Source organism: Emys orbicularis, chromosome 8 (assembly GCF_028017835.1).
Source record: "Emys orbicularis isolate rEmyOrb1 chromosome 8, rEmyOrb1.hap1, whole genome shotgun sequence".
Lineage (NCBI taxonomy): Eukaryota > Metazoa > Chordata > Testudines > Emydidae > Emys > Emys orbicularis.
Genome location: NC_088690.1, coordinates 95,582,920 through 95,601,079, shown reverse-complemented (window position 1 = coordinate 95,601,079; position 18,160 = coordinate 95,582,920). Strand labels below are relative to the sequence as shown.

The 18,160-nt window shown below is 47.3% G+C and overlaps 1 protein-coding gene across 2 annotated transcripts in view; it reads right to left on the bottom strand.

Annotated features, from left to right (window-relative positions):
- Positions 1–642: 642 nt before the first annotated feature.
- The window catches only part of PPP2R2B (protein phosphatase 2 regulatory subunit Bbeta), a 237,168-nt gene continuing 219,650 nt past the window's right edge, over positions 643–18,160 (bottom strand). For both annotated transcript variants that reach the window (XM_065409308.1, XM_065409309.1), the window contains 3 exons: positions 7,942–8,111; positions 2,617–2,708; positions 643–922 (listed from right to left, as the gene is read on the bottom strand). In XM_065409308.1, the coding sequence (XP_065265380.1) occupies positions 643–922; positions 2,617–2,708; positions 7,942–8,111 (542 nt within the window). The remainder of the gene's footprint in view (positions 923–2,616; positions 2,709–7,941; positions 8,112–18,160) is intronic.

Here is an 18,160-nt window from a genome sequence, read left to right as displayed (position 1 = left end):
GTCCACTGCAAATCTGATCTTTCCATTTTATGTTTGGTTTCGCTGTCTCCACTGGGGGGGGGGGGAGGGGGAAGAGGGGAAAGAAATGCAGGAGAAAAAAGGCAAATTTAAAAAAAAACATTGGCAAGGGCAACATCATTCTGCAAGTGGAATATCTCAAATGATACTAAAAGAACCCTGGGATTGCTTAATTAGAAACAACACACACACACACACACACACACCTTCTTTTCTGACCTTAATTGAATTTTTAAATACCATACTACAGTATTAACCTCAATTTAAACCAGCAGACGTCTAGAACCAAACAACACTAGGAACCACCAAAGAGTACTGGATGTAATAAAAGCATCAGAAATCCAAGCCAGCTATTGAAGGGATCATTACATCTGTTAGCTCTCAACTCTTTAAAAAAAAATAAACAAACCATGATACCAGTACCTACTGGGTTTGCCAACCCGTTGCTTTAAGATGAGTGGGAGGTAGGGGATATTGGAATCTGTTTGCATGTCTCTACACAGTATCTGCAGAGGAATAATTAATTAAACAAATGAACAGGAGGAGGGAAAAGAAAAGAAACGTTTTAAAACTTTTGTTTACTAATATTCTGTACATGAAATTCCTAAAGAATAACTTGTCCTCCTAGTTAACCTTGTCCTGGAATATATACAGGTTATTTGTTGCGGCCACTGCAATGATATTTTCTGAAGGATGCCAAGCTGTATGCAAGATCTTTTTGCTGAAGTCCAGACTGTCCACGCTAATTTCGTCTTTCCTCCGTTTGCCCCCAACGCACACTTTGCGGGGCTTGAGTATGGCCCGGGGTTTGCTGTTTTCCCTAGAGGCCTCCAGGGTTACGTCACGCTTGGTGTTGCGGTCAAACATTCTGAAGAAATTGTTGTAGGAGCCGGTCATTATGACACTGTGAAGCAAGTGGAAAGATCAGATGAGAGTTAATTATGCCATATGAGGATGGCACAGCAGCTAGAGCAGGGGTCGGCAACGTTTGGCACGCGGCTTGCCAGGGTAAGCACCCTGGCGGGCCGGGCCAGTTTATTTACCTGCTGATGCGGCAGGTTTGGCCGATCACGGCCCCCACTGGCCACGGTTAGCCGTCCCGGGCCAATGGGGGCGGCGGGAAGCCGCGGCCAGCACATCCCTCGCCACGTCTCGCCGCCCCATTGGCCCGGGACAGCGAACCGTGGCCAGTGGGGGCCGTGATCAGCCGAACCTGCCGCGTCAGCAGGTAAATAAACTGGCCCGGCCCGCCAGGGTGCTTACCTTGGCGAGCCGTGTGCCAAACGTTGCCGACCCCTGAGCTAGAGTTTAGGACCTCTCAAGCTTCTATGTCTTACTCTCCCTTCCCCAATCTTGAGGCATCAGATCAGATTCACTATCCTTCTGGACAATAAGGGCATGATGAGAGACAAAATGTCACTCCTGAATTAGCCATAGTGGTTTCGGATAGATTGACCTCAAGATGGCGGCCTTCCTCCTTCCCCAAGGGATAGGAATGACTTTGGTAACTTTCCTTTGAGTTTTTAATTTTTTTCCCCATGCCTCTATATTTATTGGGCTTGGATGAGTGAGAAGTTCATTGAAAAAGGCTATTCTTGCAGGACTTCCAACCAGCCAGTATCAGCAAGTTCTGGAGAACTCCATTCCTTTTATCAGACCAAAGATCTTTGGATATATTTAAATAAGCCCATACATCTCATCAAGTCTTTTCTCAGTACTTATTCAAGGAGAATTCCCATGGAAGTCAGTGAGTTTTTCCAGAGTACAGACTGAATAAGAATCTCATAGTTCGACATGAATTTTTTCTGACCTGTACTCTGAATTTCACCCATTATTAAATGCAAAAAAACCCAACCTTGCAAGGAGGCATTATTTGGAACCAGATTAGATATGGGATTTGGGCTCAAGGCCCAATTAATCCTGGGTTTATGTTTTGAGGGTGCTGAATTTGCATAAGATTTTGGCCCACAATTGCAGAAATCGTACAAGATCAGGCAATCCTACTTGATTTCTGCCACCTTGAATGGTGTGACTAATGCAAGAATTTCTGCAATTTTGGGCCAAACTATATCGTCATCTTCTTGAGCCAAAACCTCCACATGAACAACTGGTCTCCTGAGATTTCAACCACATCCAAACCAGAACCAGAAAGTTTGGATGATGTGGTAACAAAACTTCAGGCATAGATTCAAATTCAATGATTTGAATCTGACAGCACCTCCCCACCCCCAATAATGCCTGAAATTTGGAGGAGTTTGAACATGCGGTTCTGGGTTAGGCCAATCTCTGTTTCTATCCATATATTTATGAAAAGAACTCCAAACTGTGCACCAAACATTCATGTCACCCACAAAGAGGTCAGTGAAAGAACTACAGAGCAGAAGGGAGAGAAGAGCCAATAGTATTATGTACATACTGGTTGTGGTTAAGGTTGCATTACATTTTGCACTTAACACAGGAATTCAACTTCTCTGCCATGTAAGAAAAATAAAGCATATCCTCCCAAACTGACAGCACATTTTGAGTGCAGAACGATGGGTGGTTTGGGGAACCGTCAGAGAAAAATCCCCTCTTATAATTCATGATGATGCGTCTCACCTGTCAGACCCATTCCACACACATTCAAATTTATCGAAGATGCAGTCATTCTCATAGAGCGAGCACAGCTTGCTTCGGAGGTAATCGTGTACCTAACAGCAAAGACACAAGGCGGTGGAATGAAAACAAGACTGTGCTTTGTGGAAGTTCTACTAGAGCCTGAAGTCATAGGCCTTGACTACACTTGCGAGTTGCAGCGCTGTAAAGCCGCCCCCAGCGCTGTAACTCACTCCCCGTCCACACTGGCAAGGCATTTGCAGCGCTGTATCTCCGTGGTTGCAGCGCTGCATGTACTCCACCTCTCCGAGAGGAATAGCGAGTGCAGCGCTGCAGCAGTGCCAGTGTGGCTGCCCAATGCGCTGTGAATGGCCTCCAGAATTATTCGGCAGTATCCCACAATGCCTGTTCTAGCCACTCTGGTCATCAGTTCAAACTCTACTGCCCTGGCCTCAGGTAACCAACCATGTGACCCTCCCTTTACATTCCCCGGGAATTTTAAAAATCCCCTTCCTGTTTGCTCAGCCCAGCATGGCATGGAGTGCTATCAGCGAATCTTTCCAGGTGACCACGCCTCCACACGCCAAGCGAGCCCCAGCATGGAGAAATGGCGAGTTGCTGGACCTCATCAGTGTTTGGGGGGAGGAAGCTATACAGTCCCAGCTGCGCTCCAGCCGTAGGAATTACGATACCTTCGGGAAGGTATCAAAGGACATGATGGAAAGGGGCCATGACCGGGACGCCCTGCAGTGCAGGATTAAAGTGAAGGAGCTGCGGAGTCCCTACCGCAAAGCCCGCGACGCAAACGGCCGCTCGGGTGCTCCCCCCACGACCTGCCGATTCTACAAAGAGCTGGATGCGATACTTGGGGTTAACCCCACCTCCACTCCGAGCACCACCATGGACACTTCAGAGCTGGGGGGGGGGGGAGGAGGAGGAGGAAAATGGGAGTGATGGTGGTGGGCTGGATGGAGACACCCCGGAATCCCTGGAGCCATGCAGCCAGGAGCACTTCTCGAGCCAGGAGGAAGGTAGCCAGTCGCAGCGGCCGGTATTTGGTGGAGGACAAACAGAAGAGCAGGTTCCCGGTAAGCGGTTTTTTTTTTCGGGAAGGAATTTTTTCGGTGCGGGCTCTTTGGGAGAGGAGGGTTAGGCATGCATGCCTAGATGCGGAATAGTGCATTGATGTGGTTTATCACATCGCGGTAATCGGCCTCGGTAATCTCCTCGAATGTCTCATCCAGAACGTGTGCAATGCGCTTGCGCAGGTTTATCGGGAGAGCCACCGTGGTCCTTGTCCCAGCCAGGCTAACGTGTCCGCGCCACTGTGCCGCGAGGGGCGGGGGGACCATTGCTGCACACAGGCAAGCTGCATATGGGCCAGGGCGGAAGCCGCATTGCAGTAGAAGAACCCTCCCTTGCTTCCCAGGTCACCCTCAGCAGCGAGCTATCGTCCAGGACGAACTCCTGTGGAAAATGTTGGGACAGTGTTCAGTGTAGGTGCCCCCTGAAGCTGTTGGCTCTCCCCAAGGCACAGAAACCCAGAGGACACTGCAGCCCTGAAACAATCAGTCCCCCTTACTCACCATTTTGAGGCTCCCGTGGGATATGTGTGCTCTGTTTTGGACGGGAAAATTATGCTATTGTGTAGACCCTGTGTGTTTTCTACTCCTTAAGTGTGGGGGGAATCATTACTCTGTCTGGTATAAACAATGCTGCCTCTGTTAAATGTTGCGTTTTGCCAATACAGCTGCATCAACCTTGAGACCTCAGCCGTCCCTCTTATCACCTGCTCAGAGACTGCAAAGACTCAGGAAGAGACCGCGAAAAAGCAAAGAAGACATGCTGCAAGAAGTGATGCGGCAATCTATTAAAGAGAATGAGAAAGCACAGGACTGGAGGGAGAGAGAAAGCAGGATCCGCCAGGAAAATGCAGCGCACCGGCGGCAAAGCACCGCGCACCGGCAGCAAAGCACTGATAGGCTCATAAGCATCCTGGAGCGCCAAGCAGACGCTATCCAGGAGCTGGTAGCCATGCAGAAAGAGGAGCAGTACCGCAAACGCAAACGCCACCCCCCCCACAGCCCTTGTCCCAAAACTCTTTCCGTTGTGCCCCACTGTCACTTCCAACCCACTTTCCCCAACTTCCATGTTCTTCACGCCACCCGCTGCCTCCAACACCAGTATCTTCACCACCCAGCCCTGAAAACCACGACCCTTACCCTCTGCACTCAACCCCCATCACCATGCAGTATAGCTGTCCTGAAGTGCAGCACTCACTGTACAGCACCCCAGACAGGACATACGCGAATCTGTGATTGTACCGTTCCCCACTCCACCCCCTTGTTTCTTTTCAATAAATAATTTTTTTTTCTTTTCAATAAATGGATTCTTTGGCTTTGAAAACATTCTTTATTATTGCATAAAGTAAAAGACTCTTTAGCCCAGGAAATAAACAGGCACTGCAAGTCTGCTTGTCTGCTTAGCAAACACTGATTCCTAAAGATTGGAACTACTGCACTTCACTCCCGTGCAGGGCACCAGATATCACTGCTGGTTTTCAGCCTCAAATTGTTCCCTCAAGGCATCCCTAATCCTTGCAGCCCCGCGCTGGGCCCCTGTAATAGCCCTGCTCTCTGGCTGTGCAAATTCAGCCTCCAGGTGTTGAACCTCGGAGGTCCATGCCTGAGTGAAGCTTTCACCCTTCCCTTCACAAATATTATGGAGGGCACAGCACGCGGATATAACCACGGGGATGCTGTTTTTGGCCAAGTCCAGCTTCCCATACAGAGATCGCCAGCGGCCCTTTAAATGGCCAAAGGCACACTCCACAGTCATTCGGCACTGGCTCAGTCTGTAGTTGAACTGTTCCTTGCTGCTGTTAAGGCTCCCTGTGTAGGGTTTCATGAGCCACGGCATTAACGGGTAAGCGGGATCTCCAAGGATCACAATGGGCATTTCAACTTCCCCTACCGTGATCTTCCGCTCTGGGAAAAAAGTCCCGGCCTGCATCTTCCTGAACAGCCAAGTGTTCCGAAAGATGCGTGCGTCATGCACCTTTCCGGGCCAGCCTGTGTTAATATCAATGAAACGCCCACGGTGATCCACAAGCGCCTGGAGAACCATAGAGAAATACCCCTTCCGATTAACGTACTCGGATCCTAGGTGGGGTGGTGCCAGAATAGGAATGTGCGTCCCATCTATTGCCCCTCCACAGTTAGGAGGTATTTGTGCAAAGCCATCCACTATTTCCTGCACGTTACCCAGAGTCACGGTTCTTCTGAGTAGGATGCAATTAATGGCCTTGCAAACTTGCATCATCACGATTCCAATGGTCGACTTTCCCACTCCAAACTGGTTTGCGACCGACCGGTAGCTGTCCGGTGTTGCCAGCTTCCAGATTGCAATAGCCACCTGCTTCTCCACTGGCAGGGCAGCTCTCAATCTCGTGTCCTTGCACCGCAGGGTGGGGGCGAGCTCCTCACACAGTCCCATGAAAGTGGCTTTTCTCATCCGAAAGTTCTGCAGCCACTGCTCGTCATCCCAGACGTCCATGACGATGTGATCCCACCACTCGGTGCTTGTTTCCCGAGCCCAAAAGCGGCATTCCACGGTGCTGAGCATGTCCGTGAATGCCACAAGCAATTTCGTGTCGTACGCGTTACGCGGCTCGATAGCATCATCGGACTCCTCACCCTCACTGTCACTTTGGATCTTAAGGAATAGTTCGACAGCCAAATGTGACGTGCTGGCGAGACTCGTCAGCATACGCCTCAGCAGTTCGGACTCCATTTCCCGCAGACAGATCGCGCTGCACAGAAACCGTTGAAAGATGGCGCCAAAGGTGGACGGAAACAAAGGGATTTCTGGGATGCGAAGCGATGCATCACAGGGCATTGGGACAGGACCCAGAATCCCACGCCCCCTTCCCACAACCCACGGCGCCAGAATGGGAAAAGGTGCTCTGTGGGATAGCTGCCCATAATGCACTGCTCCCAATAGCGCTGCAATTGCCGCAAATGTGGCCACGACAGTGCGCTGGGCAGCTGTCAGTGTGGACAGACTGCAGCGCTTTCCCTACTCAGCTGCATGAAGTCAGGTTTAACTCACAGCGCTGTACATCTGCAAGTGTAGCCAAGGCCATAGAGTCATAGACTTTAAGGTCAGAAGGGACCATCATGATCATCTAGTCTGACCTCCTGCACAACGCAGGCCACAGAATCTCACCCACCCACTCCTATAATAAACCCCTAACCTATGTCTGAGCTATTGAAGTCCTCAAATCATGGTTTAAAGACTTCAAGGTGCAGAGAATCTTCCAGTAAGTGACCTGTGCCCCACGCTGCAGAGGAAGGCGAAAAACCCCCAGGGCCTCTGCCAATCTGCCCTGGAGGAAAATTCCTTCCCGACCCCAAATATGGCAATCAGCTAAACCCTGAGCATGTGGGCAAGACTCACCAGCCAGACACCCAGGAAAGGATTCTCTGTAGTAACTCAGATCCCACCCCATCTAACATCCCATCACAGGCCATTGGGCACATGTACCGCTAATAATCAAAGATCCAAAACACATCAAAAAGCATAGCCAGTTTGTCAGCATTGCACCTTCAACATCTACTCACTGCTTGTTAGTTCTGCATTCCACCTATATAGCCCAGTGCCTTACAAATGTGAAGTTTGTTCCTGCTGTAGTACTTACTAATACATCCTCAAACAAAGGCATTGATGGCTATATTGACTGGTTCACTGTGTTCTCTAAATGGAGTTGGACGGCGTGTTTAAGTGTGTTCAGTTGTATATGCACTTTCAATCATTTTACAGTCTAGCCTATGAAAAATGAATGTTACCATTTCAAAGATGGCTCAAGTCCCCAGTGGGCTGAAGTACAGTGACAGGTCTGTGTTAAGGGACTCAGCATTGGAATGGTATCTGGTGCTGCAGGTCTGGATTAAGGAAGGTCTACTGGGGCACTCTGCACAACACCTGTCCAAAATATGCCTGAAAATCAATTCCTCACTTTCACCAAATTAGTTTCACCAATCCATCCAAAATCATAAAAGGAAAAAAATCAAGAAGGTTATAATTTATCAAGTCACTCAAGCTCATATTTTATAGATATGCTCCCATTGAAATCACAGGCAAAACTTCTGTGGGAGCAGGGGCAGGTTCTTATACTTTGTATGTTTGCCCTAACCCTTTCTATCACGAACTTGTGCACCCATCACTGAAAGGTGAAATCTGGTCCTTTCCCATTTATTCCAAATCCCTACAACTGTTCCTATTTAGTTTTAAATGTTTCTTGTCCCATCAGCCTTGAAGATGAAATACCTGGTATGTCTCAATAGGCCTGTTCTCCATGTTCAGGTCCCATACTTTGACGGTGAGATAGTCCCTGGTCATGATATACCTTCCACTGTGACTGAATTTAACATCAGAAATTGAGGAGATGATCTCAGAAAAAAACGATCTGTTACTTGGGTCTTCAGGTTCTTCAAAAACTGCAGAACAAAAGAAAAACGGCAACATAAAACATGCTGTAAGTTGAATCAATACGATCTTAGAGGAAGACTGGTCATGCAACAATGGCACACTGGGGCCCCAAATCAGGAAAGCATGTAAGCATATGATTAACTTAAGTGCTTTCCTGAATCAGGGCCTGGGCTAACATGGCCAGTTGGAATGTTCTAATGTGTCTGCTTGGACAGTATTTAGTGGCAAATCAGTGACTGTACCTGTATAGAAAGGATGGTAACAAAAGGATAGGAACATAGGAATTGCCATTCTACATCAGACCTTAGGTTCATCTAACCCAGTAATCGGTTTCTGACAGTAGCCAGCACCTGGTGCCTCAGAGGAAGGTGCAAGAAATCCCATAATGGACATTTATTTAATTAACCAGCCCACAGGGTAAGTTTCTTCCGATATCGGCATCTGAATGTGCAACATTAAAATATCGAGAGAAAGAAGGGAAATTTGAGCCAAACTCAGTTTTGTCCCTACTTTTTCCTAAGAACCCTTCAGCATTTGAGCCTGATCCTTCATGGTGCTCACATTGATGTTGGTGTCAGTGCGACACTAAAACCTTGCACATTAGGCTCTTTTTGGGGGTGAAACTTCATTTTTTCCCTTGAGTTCCGCCTCTTTACATCATGATAAGGAAAAGCTGGCGTTGGTGTTCTGAGATCTTAGAGAGACATTTTCAGCACAAAGGTCGAGCACCAAAATGCAATGACTAGTGAGACTGTCATGCTTTCTCACCATTTAATTTTGTCTGACAGTTTTAAACTATACAGTACAATCTTTAGTTGCATTTCATCATTCATGTGCAAGGCACCCTACAGTGCTGTTCAGAGAGTCATTATAAATCATGCACTACAAAATATTAATTTCCTAAATTAAAATGCAGCATTACAAAATGAGGCGTCACTTTGACTGCACAGCTGGAATGAATCCAAAAGGTGGAGAACACCAGAATTGCAGGGCTAAAACTGGCTCTGCTATAAGGAGATACAACTCGATCGGAATCAGTGGAATTGCATCCCCATTTATACTGGGTCTGGATTTGACATAAAGTAGACAAAATGCCCATATTTGAAGGATTTTACCCTGCATAGTTGAAGCTACTTCATCTTTAATAAGTGCAATGAGCAAGAAGGACCATAGGAGATCAATATATCAACAATGCAACACTAGCCCCAAAACGTAAAGCCTTACACACTATTCCTGCTTGCTGAAAATCAAAGTGATGAGCAACTGGAAGTCAATGTAATATTTCATAGCTACTGCAAACATACAGCTTAATCTTGTTACTCCCTGAATACATCACAATTTGAGCAGTTTACAAAGGAGACCAATGAAGTTCAGCAATTTGGGGCCCATTTATAAAATTAAATTTCTGAATGTCAACAGCAGGACATGTCTCTCTCTCAAAACCTTGTGGTCCTCATCACATATGGACCCTTGTTGGTGGCATCAACAGAGGCTGAGGACCAATGAAGTTCAGCAATTTGGGGCCCATTTATAAAATTAAATTTCTGAATGTCATCAGCAGGACATGTGTCTCTCTCAAAAACTTGTGGTCCTCATCACATATGGACCCTTGTTGGTGGCATCAACAGAGGCTGAGGACTGTGGGCCATCTATCAGGTCTGATCCATCTCTACAGATGGTCACTACAGGTTAGGGTTGAGGCAGGGTGTCATGGTGCAAGTTTGTATTGCTGTTGCACGGGCTACCCTTGTGCCGTGGTTGAAGAGAGGACTCCAGTCTCCATCCAGTCCCTTTCACTAGCACTGAAATTCTTTTTATAAAAAACCCTCCACTGCTGTTCCATTGACAGTTGGGCTAATATTCAGACCCACCTTCTGTCTAGAAAATAAGTGGCTTAACCTGGCAGCCAGCCTGGCTGTTTCATGTACCACAAAAAGTGCTGCCAGAAATTGACTTTCAGAAGACCATACTGAGTGCAAACATTTGTTCAATGTTATTATCCCCTATCTGAGTGCTGGGCTGCGAACTCCTGAGTTCTGGAGTAGGATGGGGGGGGGGGGGGGAAGAGGCGGAAATCGCCTGAAGTGCCAGAATAAATGATCTCTCTACAAATCAGAATGGCGTAGCTCACAGCAGGATCCAAGTTGGGCTCCTTTAATCGCCAGCAGGAATTCTGCTGACCTGCAGGTTTTTTAAAATAAATAAATAAAAAACCAACACCCCAACAACAACAGAAAATAAAAGATCTGAGCTGGTCTGCAGAGAGCTCATGTCTTCGGTGTAATAATTACGGGTTTGCTCGCACCAGGTGGACTGACTCATGAGGCTTTCTTTAATGGCTGCATCATTTCCATTCAATGTGTACGTACGTGTATGAGCTTGTGTCAAGGCTGGATGTGTTAAATCTATAGCACACAAGCAGGAGGAATTATTGCTGATGCTGTAGAACTGGGAAATGTCAAAAACTACAAACAGCAACAACAAAAAAGCCCCGGAATATCTGAAGAATACTATGAATGAATGGGAAATACCAGCAAGAACAAGACAATGGTGGTGTTAAAAAAACAACAAGGCAAATTTTTGATACATTTCACCAGGAACTGAATATTCCACAGGCTATTGTTCTTGGGAGTGAGATTCCCCCTCGGCTGAATGTCAAAATCTACTCCATTGCTTTTCCCCATGCTCTTTTTGTACAGGTTGTTATTGTTATTATTACATTTGCCTTTTTTACTGATCATCTTTTTAACCCCAATCTTCAACAGCCATTGTATATGCTGTACCAACCTTGCCCTCATTCCAGAGGTCTGAAGTCAGATGAAAAGCCACTGCCAGGGGGAAAAGTGCTCTTCAGAGCAGCCCAAGGAAGTGACCAGGCGTCTACTTCTCCTGAATGCCCTGAGAAGGGTCCCAGAAAATGGGGGCCTCAAAAGCAGGGAGGACCGTTACTTTCACAGATGTCTCCATCACCTTCCACGATGGGGCACATCCATGCTGAAGAATGAGGAAATGTGCATGTGGGGCAAAGGAAGTGTCCAGTCATGGCTACAAAAGAGGCCATAATTTCCAAATGTCTTGATTCAAGTATGGGCCAAAATTCTTTTATGTAAAACAGGTCCCTATGTCTGCAACGTTGGGACCCTGTCACTTCTCAGATAGGCTGGAAAACCAGAACTGCAAGAAGCAGGAAAAGATTTAGAGATGGGCCTGAATGAAAATTCTGGAGCCAAAATACCCCATAACGCTGGATCTTCGCTGAAATTCAGCCCATCTCCAGTAGGATCCTTTTGCAAGGCAGCTTCAAATCCACTACTTGGACTGAGGTTTACTCATCAATAAATAAGATCAGCACCAACCGAGGGCTATGTTATGCTCTTTTCTCCATTTAAACTTTAATCACAATAAATAACCAATGCTGACTGGAAACGTAGAAGTCTACGAATTGCATTGTTACCAGAGACCACAGGAGGCCTCGCCACTCAGCACAGCCTCACAGTTTCTGATTCCATGCTGCCACAACAATTGGCTTCCTTGGCGATTCCATTGGCAACTACTAATTCAAGCCTGTCCCAGCATATTTGGCGCAATGTCACCCCTCAGTGCAGATGTAACAAGGAGTCCCATTGAAGACAACTGATTTCCATTCAGGTAAAAGATTTCATCACAGCAAGTAAAGACAGAGGAGAGGCAACATCAGGAAATGCTAAACATTTTCTGTGCTATGAAAAGAATGGAGCAAGAGACTGTTTCTTTTAAATAGATAGGGCAGACGCAAGGAGGGGGAAGGTCTGAAACACACAGGCACAGTGAACACTGTGATGGCAGCAAACGGCCTGTTTCTTCCATGATTGGGGGAAGGGGAGGAGAGTTAGTTAGGAGGGCATGTGAAGGCCACAGGGCAGGGAGAAGAAGGCAAGAGGGACAGGTGTGGAGTGAAGCTGAGGTGAAAAGACTGAGGTGGAAGAGGAGGGAGACTGTTGACCCAAACAGCCGATCATGACGGCACAGAAAGTCCAGTCAAAACTGTTTCTCCTCCTCTGGAGATTCTGCACAAGGGGCTAGTTAATTGTTTCCTTGAGGTCTCGTTGGCCTATTATTCTGTGCAACAGGAGCTCATTCTGTATTACGTAGAGGGATTGGGAAAGTTTCACACCTCAGGAGAGAAATACTGATTGCTCATAGTATAATTCTGAAACAGCGAAGGGACCCCAATTCATGTTAAAATTCAAGGAAAAGGACGGCTCTCGGCCAGATTTTAAAAGGTATTTAAGCACCTAAAAATGCAGGTAGGTGCCTAGTGGGATTTTCAAAAGTGCCTGAGTGCCGACTTACATGCCTTAACACATAAGAAATACACTAGAGTGACAGTGGTTCAATACTGCACTCCCTAACTGCCAGTAGGAGAGGGCTGCTTAAGGCCTGCTCAGCGATCAGCTCAGCTCTCGTTTGAGCTGCATCTACAACACTGCCCACGTGAAGCCTTGTCTAAATGGGAAATACTGTTGGACGATTCCCTCCTTGGGGAAAATGATTGGGTGAGTCTCTCTCTATGGAGAAATTGTCAGATGCAGCTCTTTATGGGAGTGCGCCTCTCCATGGGAAAACTGTTGCCTTGTCTCTCTCCAAAGGAAAACTGCCACCTGCTTTGCTCTGCAGGAAAATTGCCAATTTTGTCCCATTATGGTAGAAATTGTCAATCATGTCTCTATATGAGGGGAAAATATCATTGTCTCTCTGTAGGGCAGAAATATCAGCCTAGGAGAGAGATTAACAAAACTCCATACAATTCCCAATCCTTGAATACACTTCCTAGAAGGCTGAGGCTATACATTGTTCTCATTGTGCCTTTTCTATTTGGCATCCAGCTTTCGCAGTATTTCAGATTCATTCGGATGCCACAGTCCAGCTTTTGTAACACCATCAGCACTGCATAAGATGTATGAGTTATCCACCATGCACAGACCAGTCAAGGAGAGTCTGACTGGAAAGGAAATGCAGACAAAGCACATAATTGCTCGATGAAGTCTGGGTAATCATAGAAACATAGAAGATTAGGGATTGAAGAGACCTCAGGAGGTCATATAGTCCAACCCCCTGCTCAAAGCAGGACCAACCCCGACTAAATCATCCCAGCCAGGACTTTGTCTTATAGGGCCATATAGTCTCCTACATGGGCTATTCACAGTTTCCTTTGCACTCTTCCCTTGAGGGGCTCATGGGTGCCCTGCCACTCATTCACATAGAAATACTGTCCTAGTGCTCCCAGTGACTCCCTGGTGATCCATATGGTACTTGTGGGCCTGTGCGCCAATCCCCCTCTGATTCCTTGACAGAAGAGACTCTGAAGAGTTTCTCTCCCAAGCCCAAGGATCTTTCATCCTGCTAATGGTAAAACTTCCCTAGGTAAGGAGTTCTTAGAGTAAAGGGAACAGTTCATTTGATCAGTCTGGGGTGCTGATAAGTTTAACTAGTCTACCTCTGTATTAGCCCCTGTGGGAGTGCATGGATGAGATGCTGCTGATTGTAGCAAATAAAGCATGAAGAATGGATAGGACCTTTTTTGGGAGGGAAGGAGTCATGAAGAGAGGACAGGGTTCAGTCTGTGAAGGCTTTAAGAGCACTAATGCTGGAAACATAAGAGCTGACACACACTGTGAAAAACCCGGGACAAACCCTCAACAGAAAGCCTCATACAAAGAGGGAAATGATAAAAAGCAGACTTTGATCCCTTTGAGTTCCTGGTACTGTAGGGCAAGTGCTTACAAACCACCATGCGTCCCACCAAGTGATCATGAGAGGGGTCTGATCAGAGTTAATGCATTCATTCCGTGGTGCGCTTGCTATGCCGATGATATTTTAACTCCACCATCAGAGGTATTTAGACAGCTAAACATTCATATAGAGTCTGAGGCCATTAAAAGTGGAAAAGTTAAGAAGGGAGGCCAAGTGGATTTCTCCACCCTTTGCAGCTGTGAACATTTCAGGAGGGATGGAAATGGATGGATATACACGCATGCGCATGCGCACTCTCTCTCTCTCTCTCCATTGAAATAAACTTCCCTCTTCTTCCACTGCCAGTGCAGTAGGCATTCCAGTCACCAGTTGTATTGGATGTGGCAAGGAGTTATTCACTCAAATGATTCAGTGACCTCTGCACTACCCTTAGTTTCAAAGTATCCACAGTTTGATAAACTGGTTCAGTCTCTCCTGCTTTCTCCCCCCCCCCCTTCACTTCTCTCTCTCTCTCTCTCTCTCGTGTCAATAATTTAAAGTCATACAGCAGAGAGGATGACCAGCAGCATTAAGCAATCTGATAGTGGAAAGGATTTTGAGGCAATCAATCTGAATCCTACCTGAGTGGGCAAATCATATAATATAGTTATTACCCACTGAGCTTTCCAAAGGGCGGTATTGAGAGTGTCCCTTGCTAAACAGCGCCGTGGGGTTTAATTGGCAGTTATGTTTAAACACAGGTCTATATTCAGCTGGGTTAGAAACAGCAAGGTTATCCACAAGGGGATGGCTAAAGGTAACCACAGGCTGGCATGCAGGGTGTCATCCTTGCAAGGTCTTCCATTAATGCTCTTGCTACAATGTACAGAACCCATTATAATTAAGGCTAAGATTTAGTCATGGGTATTTTTAGTAAAAGTCATGGACAGGTCAGAGGCAGTAAACAAAAATGTACAGCCCATGATCAGTCCATGACTTGTACTATATACCCCTGACTAAATCTTGGTCTGGAGGGGGGGCTCTGGTGGCACTGTGGGTTCACTGGGGAGGGGGGAAGCCCAGGGGTGGCCTGGGGATGCAGTTGGTGCAGGGGGTGGCAGTGCGCAGACCGGGACCGCTGCTGGTGTTGGGGGGAGGGGGGGGAAGGTGGCGCATGGCTTGGGACCACCATGGGGTGGGGGAAACGCATCCCAGGACCTTCGCTGGTGCTGGGGGGGCGGCGTGCAGCCTGAGACCGGCGGGGGGCATGTCCTGAGACCGCCGCTGCTGCTCGGGGGAGGTGAGGGGTGGCGCAGAATCTGTGACTTCCATGACAGACTCAAAGCCTCAAATTATAATTTACATGGCAGTAGCACCCTAAATGTGCTAGGCATTGTATACACACACAGGGAGACACAATAAGGTCTTATTTTCCTCTCACACTATTATAACTCCATTAACTTTGGGGGAGTTACTCCTGGCTCGCCCCAGTGTAAGGGGCTCCGGTGGTACTGCAGGTGCACTGGGGCGGGGGGCGGCCCAGGGGTGCCACTCGTGCTCTGGGGTGGCCTGGGGACGCTACTGATGCAGGGGGCAGCGGCGAACAGCCCGGGACCACTGCTGATGCTTGGGGGAGGGGGGTGTATGTGTGACGGCACACGGCTTGGGACCACCACTGGTGGGGGGGGGCATGGCCCAGGACCTTCGCTAGTGCTGGGGGGGGCCGCACACAGCCTGAGACCGCCGCTGTTGCTCTGGGGGAGGGCAGGGTGTGTGTGGCCCGAGACCGCTGCTGTTGCTCTAGGGGAGGGAAGGGGGGGGGTGGCGCAGAATCTGTGACTTCCATGACAGACTCACAGCCTTAATTATAATTTACACTGCGGTAGCACTCTATATGTGCTAGACATTGTATACGCACACAGGGAGACACAATGAGGTCTTATTTTCCTCTCACACCGTTATAACGCCATTGACTTTGTGGGAGTTACTCCTGGCTCGCCCCAATGCAAGTGTGAGGAAAATCAGGCCGCGTAGAATAGAGGCTGAGAGACCTGGTAGTACTTGCTGCAAACAGCTGGAATCAGGAGGGCCTTGTGTTCTCATATGAATAATCCACTCACTGTTCGGCCTCAGGCAAGTAATTTGAATCTCAGTCAGCTCACCTGTAAAGCTAGGGAATATACATGACCCCAGTGAAAACCAGATGTCACAGCAGAGCAGAGCTTTCATGGACAAATAAATTATCCCTCTGCTCCTCCCCTTTCTTCATAAACAAAGTCAAACCTCAGTCAAAGCACAAAATTCATCATAAAGATAATACAGACAGCATTAACATAATACATAAGGAGACTAATTCTCCTTTATCCTGGAAAATAAGCTTTAAGTCTGGTCCAGCCCTGAAATAGGCATGCGAGACCCAGGTATGTCCTGGGCACAGAACTAGAAAGCAGGAACTCCTGAACGCTGACCCCAGTTGACCATGGACAAGACACTTAACCTTTCTACCTCACTTTCCTGCTCCGCAAGACAGGCATAACACCACTTACTTCTTTGCCTCACAGGGGGAGAGAAGATTAATAAGGTTATTTTGGTAACATACTTGGAGGGAGAAATGTACCAGTGCTAATTACAATTGCATTATGTAGTTAACCAGGACCAAGTGAACCAAATTCATCTGCAACGTAGGGTCACTGAAAGGTGTACAATTTCAGCCACAGCCCTGAGTACAGGGCAGGGCAGGGCCACTTTATCCAAAGGGGAGCTCTCACCGTAGTATGCGGGATGGTCCACAAGCACACTCCTCCTTTAGTATGGTGCAGTCCCTCCCCCCTGGGGACCCCCGACAGCTCTGCTTGGCACTGTGGAGGAGCAGGAGGATTATGGCCTACCCTCCCCCCACTCTTTTTGGAGTGGTTTGCATCTTTAGAGGCTCTATGAGGGAGCTCAGGAGATCAGCAAGATTATGAAGTTGCCTGACCCTTGTGCAGGAGTAAGGAAAAGGTCAGTGCACCCTATTCCTCTTACCCACCTGCACAGAGATGTGGCCCTTGACCTGTCCTGTACAAACATGGCTATAGGTGCAATGCATCACAAATCACATTGCCACCTGCAGTGATGTGCTGCTCAGAGTGAAATAGTTCTGTTCCACCATATGCAGTAACTGTTCCCAGTACAAGCAATGTGGATTTCTTCATTGAGATTTACATTCACGGTTAAAGGAAATGGAGTTTGCTATCTATTCGACATTACCTGGGTTGGGCTCAGACAGCCCTGTGGAAAGGGAAAAGAAGGGCAAGTCCATGGAATGGTGAAAAGCTTCTTTTTTGGCTTTAAGCAGCAATAACAGCACTTCAGTTACCTCCAAGAACCAAGAATGAAACTTCTTCCAGGTGCTATTTGTAATCCTTGTCACAGCCCTGCACCTGCTCAGCCAGGGTACAGCTCTGTATAAAAGGTGGACCCACAGAGTGGCATCAAATTCTGATGGAAGAGTATCAGCTCAGAAACTAATAAGCCTCAGAGTCTTCCTGAAAACCCAGTCACATGACTCCAGTGTGAAAACAGGTGTAATGAATAGAAAAGGTAAATGAGTGATGGAGTTAGCTGGGGGTGGGCGGAGTTACTTTTGCTTCTTTGATGGAAGCTTGCAAGGGGTTTTTCCATGTGCTGCAGAAGCAGATGCTGGCTGCTGAGCTCACAGAGAGGATTTCTTGGGAGCTCTTCAGCTAATTCCATGTTACATAACAAATCTATTTTCTCTTTAACTGAGTGGTATTCCCTCTCCATCCATATTTCCTCCCAAAACACGGGGGGGGGGGGGGGAATCTATTTAAATGCTGAGCGTTTCTCTGCTTTTAATACAAATGAATCCTCACTGGTATCTGCTCCATCAATTCTGTGTGGTTAAGAGAACAAAGCAAAAATCTCAGAGGTAGTAGGAACGATTGCAAATGTAATGCCAGCTGATGGAACCTGTGGCATTAGCTGGACTGAGATGCAGAGTCCAGAACAGGATAGAGATACACATCCAAACTTCCCCAAGGTTCAGCAGAGTTTGGAACTGGGAACGGTAGTGGACAGAGATGGGATCAGCTGAAAAGATCATTTCCAACTCCCAATTCCGAATCTTTATAGATGTTTGGAGGTCCGGTTTTAATTTGTACCCCATGAGAAATGTAGTGAATGATCCTGGACTCTTGGTGAAGGCGTTTACTCAGATCTTTATTAATTTGGATGCTTATAAAACTCAAACAAAAGATTAACGTTACCCAGATCTTCCTGGTGCAGGTCTGTGAAATCTTAAGATCAATTATTGATTAATGTAGGGCAGGTGCTTTCTTTCAAC